This window comes from Cricetulus griseus (assembly GCF_003668045.3).
Source record: "Cricetulus griseus strain 17A/GY chromosome 1 unlocalized genomic scaffold, alternate assembly CriGri-PICRH-1.0 chr1_0, whole genome shotgun sequence".
Lineage (NCBI taxonomy): Eukaryota > Metazoa > Chordata > Mammalia > Rodentia > Cricetidae > Cricetulus > Cricetulus griseus.
Window position 1 is genome coordinate 128,918,807 of NW_023276806.1, and position 12,522 is coordinate 128,931,328.

The following is a 12,522-nucleotide window of genomic DNA, read 5'->3' on the forward strand; positions in this document are numbered from 1 at the left end:
AGAAACTCAAAGCGTTTCCTCTAAAATCAGGAACAAGACAAGGCTGTCCACTCTCTCCATACCTCATCAATATTGTACTTGAAGTCCTAGCTAGAGCAATAAGACAAGAAAAGGAGATCAAAGGGTTACAAATTGGAAAGGAAGAAGTCAAACTTTCACTATTTGCAGATGACATGATAGTCTACATTAGTGACCCGAAAAACTCTACCAGGAAACTCCTACAGCTGATAAACACCTTCAGCAAGGTAGCAGGATACAAAATTAACTCAAAAAAATCTGTAGCCCTACTGTATACAGATGATAAACCCAATGAGAAAGAAATCATGGAAACATCACCTTTCACAATATCCACAAGCAACATAAAATATCTGGGGGTAACACTAACCAAAAAAGTGAAAGACCTGTACAACAAGAACTTTGAGACTTTAAAGAAAGAAATTAAAGAAGATACCAGAAAATGAATAGATCTCCCATGCTCTTGGACAGGTAGAATTAACAAAGTAAAAATGGCAATCCTACCAAAAGCAATCTACAGATTCAACGCAATCCCCATCAAAATCCCAACACAGTTTTTCACAGACATTGAAAGAACAATACTCAACTTTATATGGAAAAATAAAAAACCCAGGATAGCCAAAACAACTCTTTACAATAAAAGATCTTCTGGAGGCATCACCATCCCTGACTTCAAGCTCTACTATAGAGCCATAGTTCTGAAAACAGCTTGGTATTGGCACAAGAATAGACAGATAGACCAATGGAATCAAATTGAAGACCCAGATATTAACCCACACACCTACGAACACCTTATTTTTGACAAAGGTGCTAAATCTATACAATGGAAAAAAGATAGCATCTTCAACAAATGGTGCTGGCACAATTGGATTCGAACATGCAGAAAATTGCAGATTGATCCATACCTGTCACCATGCACGAAACTTAAGTGCAAATGGATCAAAGATTTCTCCATAAACCCAACCACACTGAATCTTCTAGAAGAGAAAGTGGGAATTACCCTTGAACAAATTGGCACAGGAGACCGATTCCTGAACATCAAGCCAATAGCACAGACACTAAGGTCTGCAATTAATAAATGGGACCTCCTGAAACTGAGAAGCTTCTGTAAGGCAAAGGACATAGTCAGTAAGACAAAACGACCACCCACAGAATGGGAAAAGATCTTCACTGATCCCACATCTGACAAAGGACTGATTTCCAAAATATACAAGGAGCTCAAGAAGCTAGCCACCAAAACACCAAACAATGAAATTAAAAAGTGGGGTGCAGAACTAAACAGAGAATTTTCAACAGAGGAATCTGAAATGGCTGAAAGACACTTAAGAAAGTGCTCAAAATCCTTGGCCATCAGAGAAATGCAACTCAAAACAACTCTGAGATACCACCTCACACCTGTCAGAATGGCTAAAATCAAAAATACACAATGACAGCCTATGCTGGAGAGGATGTGGAGAAGAAGGAACACTCCTCCATTGCTGGTGGGAGTGTGAAGACCACTCTGGAAATCAGTATGGCGGTTGCTCAGAAAAATGGGAATCAATCTACCTCAAGATCCAGCCATTCCTCTCTTGGGTATATACCCAAATAGTGCATGTTCATACAACAAGGACATATGTTCAACCATGTTCATAGCAGCATTGTTTGTAATAGCCAGAACCTGGAAGCAACCTAGATGCCCCTCAACTGAAGAATGGATAGAGAAAATGTGGTACATTTATACAATGGAGTACTACTCAGCAGAAAAAAAGCAATGGAATCTTGAAATTCGCAGGCAAATGGATGGAACTAGAAGAAACCATCCTGAGTGAGGTAACCAGTCACAAAAAGACAAACATGGTATGTACTCACTCATATATGAATTTTAGACATAGAGCAAAGGATTATAATCCTCTTCACCAAAGAAACTAGGAAACATGAAGACTCTAAGGGATAAATAGACCCCAGGAATGGGAAGTGGCATGAACTCCTGAACTAATTGGGAGCATGAGGGTAGGGGAGAGGGTGCTGCCATAATAAGAGCACAAGAATAGGAGTAGAGGAGAAGAAATGGAGGAGAAGAGATATTGAGTAGGGGGAAGAATAGAGGAGAGAGAACAGGATGAGAGATACCATATTAGAGGGAGCCACTATAGGTCCGAGAAGAGATCTGGAACTAGGGAGATCTCCAGAGACCTACAAGGATGACACGATCTGACAATCCAGGCAATGGAGGAGAGGATAACCTAAAAGCCCTTCCCCTAAAATGAGATTGATGACTACATTTTATGCCATCCTAGAGCCCTCATCCAGTAGCTGATGGAAGCAGAGACAGACATCCACAGAAAAACACTGAGCTGAAATCTGGAATTTAGTTGAAGAGAGCGAGGAATGAAGATTGAAGGGGTCTGTACCAGTTGGAGAAACCCACAGTAACAGTTGGCCTGAACAAGGGAGAACACATCGACTCCAGATGCTATCTGGGAGGCCAGTACAAGACTGATCCAGACCCCTGAACATGGATGCCAATAAGGAGGCCTCTGCACTCCAGGGAGCCTCTGGAAGTGGATTAGCATTTTTCCCTGGTATAAGAAGGGACTTTGAGTGCCCATCCCACGTGAAGGGTTACACTCTGGCCCTGGACACCTGGGAAAGGGCCCAGGCCCAGCACAGGAAGACTTGGTGGACTTTGTAGAGCCCCTGTTGAGGGCCCTACCCTGCCTGGGGAGTGGTGGGTGAATGGGGTAGTGGGTAGGTTAGGGGTGGGGGAGCAGGGATGGGTGAGGGGAGGGAGAGGGAGAAGGGACTTACATGTGAAACAAGCTTGTTCCCTAACTTGAACTAATAAAAAAAAAAAATTCAAAGTTCTGTCTTGTTGACTGTGTCCTCTGCCTTTCAGAAGCTTCTCAGTTTCAGGAGGTCCCATTTATTAATTTTCAATCTCAGTGTCTGTGCTATTGGCGTTATGTTCAGGAAGCAGTCTCCTGTACCAATTCATTCAAGGGTACTTCTCACTTTCTCTGCTAAGAGGTTCATTGTGGCTGGATTTATGTTGAGGTCTTTGATCCATTTGGACTTAAGTTTTGTGCATGGTGATAGATATAGATCTATCTGCAATCTTCTACATGCCAGTGTCCAGTTATGCCAGCACCATTTGTTGAATATGCTATCTTCCTTCCATTGTATAGTTTTAGCTTCTTTGTCAAAGATCAGGTGTTCATAGATGTGTGGGTTAATATCAGAGTCTTCAATTGGATTCAATTGGTTTACCAGTCTGTTTTTGTGCCAATACCAAGCTGTTTTCATTACTATAGCTCTATAGTAGAGCTTGAAGTCAGGGATGGTGATGCCTCCAAAAGTTCCTTTATTGTAAAGGGTTGTTTTGGCTATCCAAAACAGCAGCCCACAGAATGGGAAAAGATATTCACCAACCCCACATCTGACAGAGGGCTGATCTCCAAGATCTACAAAGAACTCAAAAAGCTAGTCTCTAAAACACCAATAATTCAAATAAAAAGTGGGGTACAGAACTAAATGAAGAATCTAAAATGGCTGAATGACACTTAAGAAAATGCTCAACATCCTTAGCCATCAGGGAAATGCAGATCAAAACAACTCTGAGATACCATCTTACTCCTGTCAGAATGGCTAAAACCAAAACCACCAATGACCGTTTATGCTGGAGAGGATGTATAGAAAGGGGAACACTCCTCCACTTCTGGTGGGAGTGCAAACTTGTATAGCCACTTTGGAAATCAGTAAGGTGGTTCCTCAGGAAAATGGGAATGAGTCTATCACAAGATCCAGCAATTCAACTCTGAGGTATATACCCAAAAGATACACATTCATACAATAAGGACATCTGTTCAACTATGCTCATAGCAGCATTATTTGTAATAGCCAGAACCTGGAAGCAACCTAGATGCCCCTCAACCGAAGAGTGGATAGACAAAATGTGGTACATTTACACAATGGAGCACTACTCAGCAGAAAAAAAAAATGGAATCTTGAAATTTGCAGGCAAACGGATGGCACTAGAAGAAACCATCCTGAGTGAGGTAACACAGCCACAAAAAGACAAGCATGGTATGTATTCACTCATATAGAGATTTTAGACATGGAGCAGGGGACTGCCAGCCTACAATCCCACTGCCAGAGAGTCTGGGAAACAGGGAGGACCCTAATAGAGACATGCATGGTACCCCGGAGACGGGGAATGTTACAGAATCTCATGTGCAAATTGGGAGCATGGGGGAGGGGAGAGGGAGCTCGGAGAAAGACAGGGGAGAAGAGGAGGGTGAGGAGGACATGGGGGAGCAGGAAGATTAAGTCAGGAGAAGAAGAGAGGAGAGCAAGAAAAGAGATTCCATAATAGAGGGAGCCATTATAGGTTTAAAGAGAAATCTGCCACTAGGGAGATTTCCAGAGATCTACAAGGATGAAACCAATTGGCAATCTAAGCAATAGTGGAGAGGCTAAATGCCCTTCCCCAATAATGAGATTGATGACTACCTTATATGCCATCCTAGAGCCTTCATCCAGTGGCGGATGGAAGCAGAGGCAGACACCCACAGCTAAACACTGAACTGAACTCCTGGAACCCAGTTGCAGAGAAGGAGGAGTGATGAGCAAAGGGGTCAAGACCCGGCTGGTGAAAGCCACAGAAACAGCTGACCTGAACAAGGGGGAGCCCATGGACCTCAGACTAACGGCTGAGAGGCCAGCATGGGACTGATCCAAACCCCCAGAACGTGGGTGTCATTGAGGAGGCCTCGGCAATCTATGGGGCCTCGGGTAGTAGAATTATCCCTGGCACATGAATAGACTTTGGGAGCCCTTTCCACATGGAGGGATGCTCTCTCAGTCTGGAAACATGGGGGTGGTACCTAGGTCCTGCCTGGGATGATATGACAGACTTTTGGAGATTCCCCATGGTGGGCCTCACCCTCCCTGGGGAGCAGAGGGGTGATGGGGTGAGGGCTTGGGAGGGTTGGTGGGGGGCAGGGAAGTAGGGAAGGGAGAGGGAGCTGGGATTGACATGTGAAGCAAGCTTGTTACTAATTCAAACTTTTAAAATCCAAAGTTCAAAGTCTCTTCTGAGATTCTTGCACTCTCTAACTGTAATCCCCTATAAAATCAAAATCAGAAAACAGATCACATACTTCCAATATAGAATGGCACGGGATATACATTACCATTCCAAAACACAGGGAAGGGAACATAGCAAAGAAATACTGGACCAAAGCAAGACTGAAAACAAGCTGGGAAAACTCCAAACTCTGCATCTCCATGTCTGATGCCAAAACACTCTTCAGATCTCCAACTCCTTTCAGCTTTGTGGACTGCAGCACACTTCTTTCTCTGGGGCTGGTTCCACTCCCTGTTAGCAGCTTTCCTCCACAGGTACCCCACAGCTCTGGCATCTTCAACATCGTGGGGTCTCCAAGGCAATCCAGGCTTCACCTTCATAACTTCACACAATGGCCTCTCTAGGCCTCCATTCAAGGACACCCCTGACACATGCCTGGCCTCAGCAGCTTTCGGTAGCCAAAGAGACAAACTGCTTAACTCCATTTCTTCTATCCTTAAAGCCAGAACCACATGGCTGAAGCTGCCAAATTCTGCTGCTTACCAGGGCTGGAACATGGACCCATTGTTCAATTACATCTTCATCAACTTTCTGTTTTCAATGGTTTCCTTCTCTGCCTAAGCTTGGCTGGCCTAAAACTGAATCTGTAGACCAGGCTGGCCTTGAACTCAGAGATCTTTCAATTATATCTTCACCAGCTTTCTGGTTTTGATGGTTACCTTCTCTTCCTAAATTTGGCTGGCCTGGAACTCAGAGAGCAACCAGTCTCTGCCTCTGGAGTGCTGGGGTTAAAGATGTGCTCTATCACATCCATCTCTAAGCTTTTCTTTGATTCCTTTTCACGAATTGGAAATTTAGCAGTGTGGGATCTTGTCTTGAGGTCACCACTCCCTTTATTCCATTTCTTAATCTGCATTTTTCTATGTGAAATAAAACTTGAAAATCACCCAGAAATGTCTACAGCCTCTGATGGGAATTCCTGGACATCTTTCACTGGGACTATAGAACCTTAAAATTAAGGAGATGCTCCACAGGAGGGGTGCCCGGGGCTGCCCCATCTGCCTCTGTATCCCTCCCATTCTCCATCTCCATCTCTGTGTCTGTATCTCATTCTCACTCTCTTTTCAACATGTTTTCCTTTCCCAAAACCAAAGTTGTATTGCCAGGTTAAACAAGAGCTATTTGTGCCACAGTATAGTCTCAGTTTGGACAGCACTAGTAGCTAGCAAATTGATTCCACTTTCCACTCCAAAACTCTTATAATGTGACAGCAATTTCAGTGCAACGTCCAAATAGAAACTACAAAGGAGTACCAGGGGCTGAAGGCTTACAAGTGTGTATAAGGAAGAGTCCGGATTCTCAAGGTGTGACATCAATAGTCTAGGCACAAGTAAGTGGGTGAGTAGCTCCCTCTAGTGGGACATATCATTCTTGCCATATTACACACACCTAGTAATACAGTCTTTTTTTTTTTTTTTCAGATTCTTTTTTTTATTTGAATTAGAAACAAGATTGTTTTACAGGACAATTCCAGTTCCCTTCTCCCTCCCGTCCTCCCCTACCACGCCCCCAACTAAAACCCTGCCTATCACATATCCTTTCTGCTCCCCCCTAGATGGTGAGGCCTTCCATAGGGTGTCATCTGAGTCTATCATACCCTTATGGCTTAGGCCCACCCCCGTGTGTCTTGGCTCAGGGAGTATTCCTCTATGTGGAATGGGCTCCCAAAGTCCACATGTATGCTAGGGATAAGTACTGAACTACTACAGGAGGTCCTGTAGATTTCTGAGGTTTCCTCAATGAAACCCATGTTCCTGGGGTCTGTATCAGTCCCATGCTGGTATCCCAGCTATCAGTCTGGGGACCATGAGCTTCCCGATGTTCAGGTCAGTTGTTTCTGTGGGTATCACCAGCCTGGTCTGGACCCCTTTGCTCTTCACTCCTCCTTCTCTGTATCTGGGATTCCAGTTCAGTTCAGTGATAAGTTGTGGGTGTTGGCTTCTACTTCCACCAGCTGCTGGATGAAGGCTATCGGGTGGCATATAAGTCAGTCATCAATCTCATTATCAGGGGAGGGCATTTAAGGTAGCCTCTCCTCTGTTGCTTAGATTGTTAGCTGGTGTCATCTTTGTAGATCTCCAGACCTTTCCCTAGTGCCTGATTTCTCTGTAAACCTAAAATGTCTCCCTCTATTATGGTATCTCCTTTCTTGTTATCTTCTATTCTTCCCCTAACTCAACCTTTCTGCTCCCTCATGTCCTCTGCATGCCTCCTCCTCTTCACTTCTCATTCTCCTAGCTCCCTCCCCCCTCTTCCCGTGCTCTCAATTTGCTCAGGGGATCTTGACCCTTTCCCCTTCTCCAGGGGACCATGTATGTCTCTCTTAGGGTCCTCCTTGTTTACTAGCTTCTCTGGAAGTGTGGATTGTAGGCTGATAATCCTTTACTCTGTGTCTAAAATCCACATATGAGTGAGTACATATCATGTTTGGAGTCCACAACATTGTCTACAAGTAATACAGTTTCTAAAAATAATAATTATAAAATATTTTTTAAAAAAACAGATAAAACAGCTTAAAGTTCTCTTGCAGTTGAATTACTGCTTGAGGAGTGATCTAAGCAAGCATTGCCTTCAAATGCAGACTGCTTTTTTTAGAAAATGTCAAACAGTGTCATATCACTTACCCTGAACAAAAATCAATCCAAATGGTACACCCCTTGGGTCACACCCCCTCACTGAGGGAAGAGAGCAGGAACTCAAACAGGAACCTAGAGGCAGCAACAAAAGCAGAAGCCATAGAGAAATGCTGTTGCTGGCTTACTCTCTGTGGCTTGCTCAGCCTGCTTTCTTACAACCCAGGACCACCTCCCCAGGTGTGGCAGCATCCATAGTGAGCTGGGCCCTCCCCCATCAATCACTAATTAAGAAAATGTCCCGCATATGTGCATAGAGGTCAATTTTGTGCAGTCACTTTCTCAATTATTGTCAAGATATTGAATAAAATGAAGACTAAAAATTGATCTTTGTGTGTCACAACATGGTAATATCAATATTTGTGGATTGAGAGGGACAAATACATAAAACTGGAGATAAGAAACAGAAATACCACCTAGGCAGTACCCCATTCCTATAATTCTAGCACTTGGGAGGCTAAAGCAGAAGGATAAATACAAGTTCAAGACCACCTTAGCCACATAGCAAGACCTATGGGGCAAGCAAAGTGGACACAGCAAGCATCCAACTACACTACGATGCCCAACTACAGGGCATCAAAAATTAAGGGACAGACTAGGCCACTTCAGATAACACCTCTCTTCATCACAGGGTCAGAGGCAGGGCTTGCTTATGTCTGCTGTCAGAAAATGACTCCCTGGGCTCTTGGGATTCAGTGAGGGGTGGAGTGGAGGACTGGAGGGAAGAGGAAACAAACCAGCAGAAACACAGATGTGAGTAATTATAAATATGTGAATGTGGTTGATGATGAGTGTGTGGTGTTCCTGGAATGCTTCCTGGGAGAAGCAGCTGAAGACAGGGCCTCCAGTCTTCCTGATACCATGAATAACATTTCGGGTTTTTTTAAAAAAAAAAAAAAAGTGAATTTGGGAGGAACTTGAAAAATGATCCACATAGAAAAATCATTGAATTTTTTTACAACAAAATCATAAGGAAAATAAAATATATACAACTAGAGAAGTGTTTAGTGATTGATGTAATAGTTCCCAAACATTGCTTGCATCTATGAACATAATATTTACATTAGGTATTATACCTGAAAAATAGCTGACTGTCCAGACTTATAAGGCACACCTTACTCCCAGCACTGTGAGTTCACAGCCAGCATGATCTCCATAGCGAGTCCCAGGCCAGCCAAGGCTACATAGTGGGACCTTGTCTCAAAACAACAACAAAGACTAGTAATGCTGAAAATTCTTATACGAAAGATGAAAAGTTTATCAAGTCCAATTACACAGTCTTAGTATCAAATATTTCAGACTAACAGATACTGCAAAGTCTAGAAAGGGATCACTGTGTGGTCAGCTTAGATTCTTGAATGGCAGATAATAGACAGAAGTATGTCTATGAAGAAAGGAACAGAAGCCAACAATCAAAACAGAGGTAAGCAAGACCTCAGGAAGTCTGGGGGCTCACCACCTCCAACATCTGAAAACCTCACCTTACCTTCGCATTCTTACTGTTCAGACACTGACTCTATCTAGAAGTAGCTCCCTGGGTTACATTTTGATGCATCTGGGTGTATTTTTAATCTACCTGTCTCACCCCATCCTTGGTCATCTAAGGAAAAGGGACAAGTTGGCCAGGCGTTGATGGCACACACCTTTAATCCCTGCACTCAGGAGCAGAGGCAGGTGGATCTCTGTGATTTCAAGGCCAGCCTGGTCTAAAGAGCAAGTACCAGAATAGGCTCCAAAGCTACACAGAGAAAGCCTGTCTTGAAAACCGAAAAAAAAGAAAAAAGAAAAGGAAAAAGGACTAACATTTATCTTACTCTTTCCAGCTCAAGACATTTTCTAAATATCTATCTATACTTTCTTCACCCTTTCCCAGGGTCGTATAACATCAGCTCCTTCCTGACCCTTAGACAATGTCCCTGACCTAAAATTTGTAGGGAAAGGCACCCAATTGGGCTATAAAACACAATGAAAATTCTTGTGGAGGATAATTTGGCAGACTATTTCAAAAGCATTTTAACTCAGCAATACTGTTTCAGGGAGTTGTACTAGAAAAGTGTAGGGAAGTATACAGATATGTGTGAGTACATTTATCTCAATGTCCATGACAAAAGTTAACTGCAATGATAGAACATTTCTTGAGATTATAAAAGACCCATACTGTATGGTGCCACAGAGACATTGAAGGTACTCTCTAGGAGTAATGGCACGATGTTCAAATGTCTACAATGGATTAGAGACGGTTAAAACACAGTTTAGACAATATAACCTTATTTTTAATTTTTGCGAACATGCATGTACACAAGTGCAGAGCAAAAGCAGGCAGCAGTCATTTCCCAAAAATATTATTAACATTTATTGATAGATACATTTTCTTCTGTATGCAAATTATTTGCAATAAGCAGAGCTACTTTTTGCAAACTGGGAAAGAAACTCAACACTGTTTCAAGGCCTTCATGTTTACCTTGCACTCACTTTCCCTTCCTCTGTGTCTCCCACCTGTCAGTAATAGCTGAGGGAGGATTTATGAACAACCAAGAACTGGCTCTGCGCAGGCAGTGGTGGCGCACGCCTTTAATCCCAGCACTGGGAAGGCAGAGGCAGGTGGATCTCTGTGAGTTCTAGACCAGCCTGGTCTACAAGACCTAGTTCCAGGACAGGCTCCAAAGACAGAGAAACCCTGTCTTGAAAAACAAACAAACAAAACTGGCTTTCCAAGAAAAGGGAGATGAGACAAATCCCTACAAACAACAACCAAAGTGGACACCAGGTGAAAACAGTGAGCATTTCGTTGCAAGAAACAAATGTCATTTCAAGAATTGAAGGCCATCAGACTTCCTACCTGTAGGGGCAGTCTGAGATGTGTGTTCTACCTGAGACCAAAGAGAGAATGAAAATCATTTCTTTCAAGACAGTTGGGGGGGGGGGAATTAAGCAGAGAACACCAACATCATGGGAGGGCCCAAGAAGATAGGGATCAGTCAGGAGACCAGTAATCAGATAGAAGAAGCCCTACAACTATAACAAGGAGACTAAGCAGCTGAACTTGCAAGCCAAAACAGTCACGCCCTGGGCCTGAATATGTGAATGATGTCAGGGAAAAAGGCTTACAACAAGGACTCACTGGGAGAAGCAAGAAGATGGGTGCCTCAAGAACATAACCCCAGGAAGACATTGGAGCTTCAGCCATGACCAGGAATTACATCATCACACAAAGTTGTCTCAGCTGCATTCCCCCTTGACCTCTGTTCCAGCGTGTGTTTGCTCAGCTCTGCTCTTACAGGGAAACCCAGTCAAGGTCTTAAGACCAGGTCCCAGAAGCACAGCTCTGAACAATACACCTGTGTCTTGGATGTCCACACTGGGTGAAACACCTAAGATACAACAGACTTCACACTATAGACTACAGGTGTCAGGTCTCTTTCTTCCTCGACAGTGTCCAGGGATCAGGCCCTTAGCTCCTTGACCTTGGGAGGAAGGTAATGTATGGTCAAGGACCATAAAGGTATCTCTTCATGAGCCGCCTCATGGCCCCTGTGACCTCCTTATTCCTCAGAGTGTAGACAAAAGGGTTGAACATAGGGGTGACAACTGTGTAGAAGATGGAAAGAATCTGGTCTGTGTCCCCAAAAGAATCTGCCTGAGGCCTCATATAGGCTGCAGTTGCAGTGCCATAAAAGAGTATGACCACAAACAAGTGGGAGGAGCAGGTAGAAAAGATCTTTTGACGGCCCTGGGATGTTGCAACACCAAGAATAGCAGCAAGAATACAGGCATAAGAGGCCACAATCAACAAGAAGGGCACAAAGATAAAAGTTATTGTGACGAACAGATTCCCCACTTCACCCCAGAAAGTGCTTGCACTAGCCAGTCTCAGCACAGGCAGGATGTCACATAGGAAGTGATGGATGGTGTTGGCACCACGGAAAGGCAAAGTGAAGATGAAGACAGAGTGAGTGGTGCCAGAGATGATGCCCGCAAGGTAAGAGGCCCCCACCATGCCGACACATGTTCCCTGGTTCATCAGGGTGGTATAGTGCAGGGGACAGCAGATGGCTGCATATCGGTCATAAGCCATGGCGGTGAGCAGACAGCACTCGGCAATGCCAAAAAGGGCAAAGAAATAAAGCTGGGTGAAGCAGCTGGCACGGGAGATGGTGGGGCAGGAAGAACGGAGGTCAGCCAGCATCCTGGGCACAATGGTAGTGGTGTAGAGGATCTCCACCAGGGAGAAGTGACGCAGGAAGAAGTACATGGGGGAGTGGAGGGCTGGGTCGGCCAGCGTGAGGATGATGATCAGAGAGTTGCCCAGCAAGGTAACCACATACACACACAGCACACCCCAAAACAGATGGCTCTGGACAAAAACAAAACCTGAGAATCCCAGTAAAATGAACTCTGTTAATTCTGTACCATTGTCACCTCCCATTTCCCCAAAGCCAGATTAGAGAGAAAAAAAGGGGGGAGCCAGATAGGGATAGCCAGCCAGAAACAAAATCTTCAGCAATAAGGATGTAGAGTCATCCATGAGAGCAGCCCTGCCAGCTGTGGAGAACACTGAGGACGATGCTGAGGAAGATGTTGAGAGGTTTCCTGAGGATGATACATAGGAGGAGGATACAGAGGATGATGTTGAAGAGGATGCTGAGGATTCTGAGGAGTTTCCTGAGAAGGTTGATAAGGAAGATGCTGAGGAGGATGCTGAGGAAGATGGTGAGGAAAATGCTGTTTAAGGTGCTGACGAGTTTC

At 44.1% G+C, this 12,522-nt stretch overlaps 1 protein-coding gene across 1 annotated transcript; it reads right to left on the bottom strand.

The window, feature by feature from the left end:
* Positions 1 to 11,263: 11,263 nt before the first annotated feature.
* Positions 11,264 to 12,202, bottom strand: LOC100756225 (olfactory receptor 9). The gene has a single exon (XM_027391867.1). It carries the CDS (start codon positions 12,200 to 12,202, stop codon positions 11,264 to 11,266), a length of 939 nt encoding a protein of 312 aa, XP_027247668.1.
* Between the last annotated feature and the right edge of the window lie 320 nt (positions 12,203 to 12,522).

What these genes read in the sequence shown, in the direction of transcription:
- LOC100756225 (XM_027391867.1), bottom strand. Translation starts at nt 12,202, where the DNA reads ATGGGAGGTGACAATGGTACAGAATTAACAGAGTTCATTTTACTGGGA.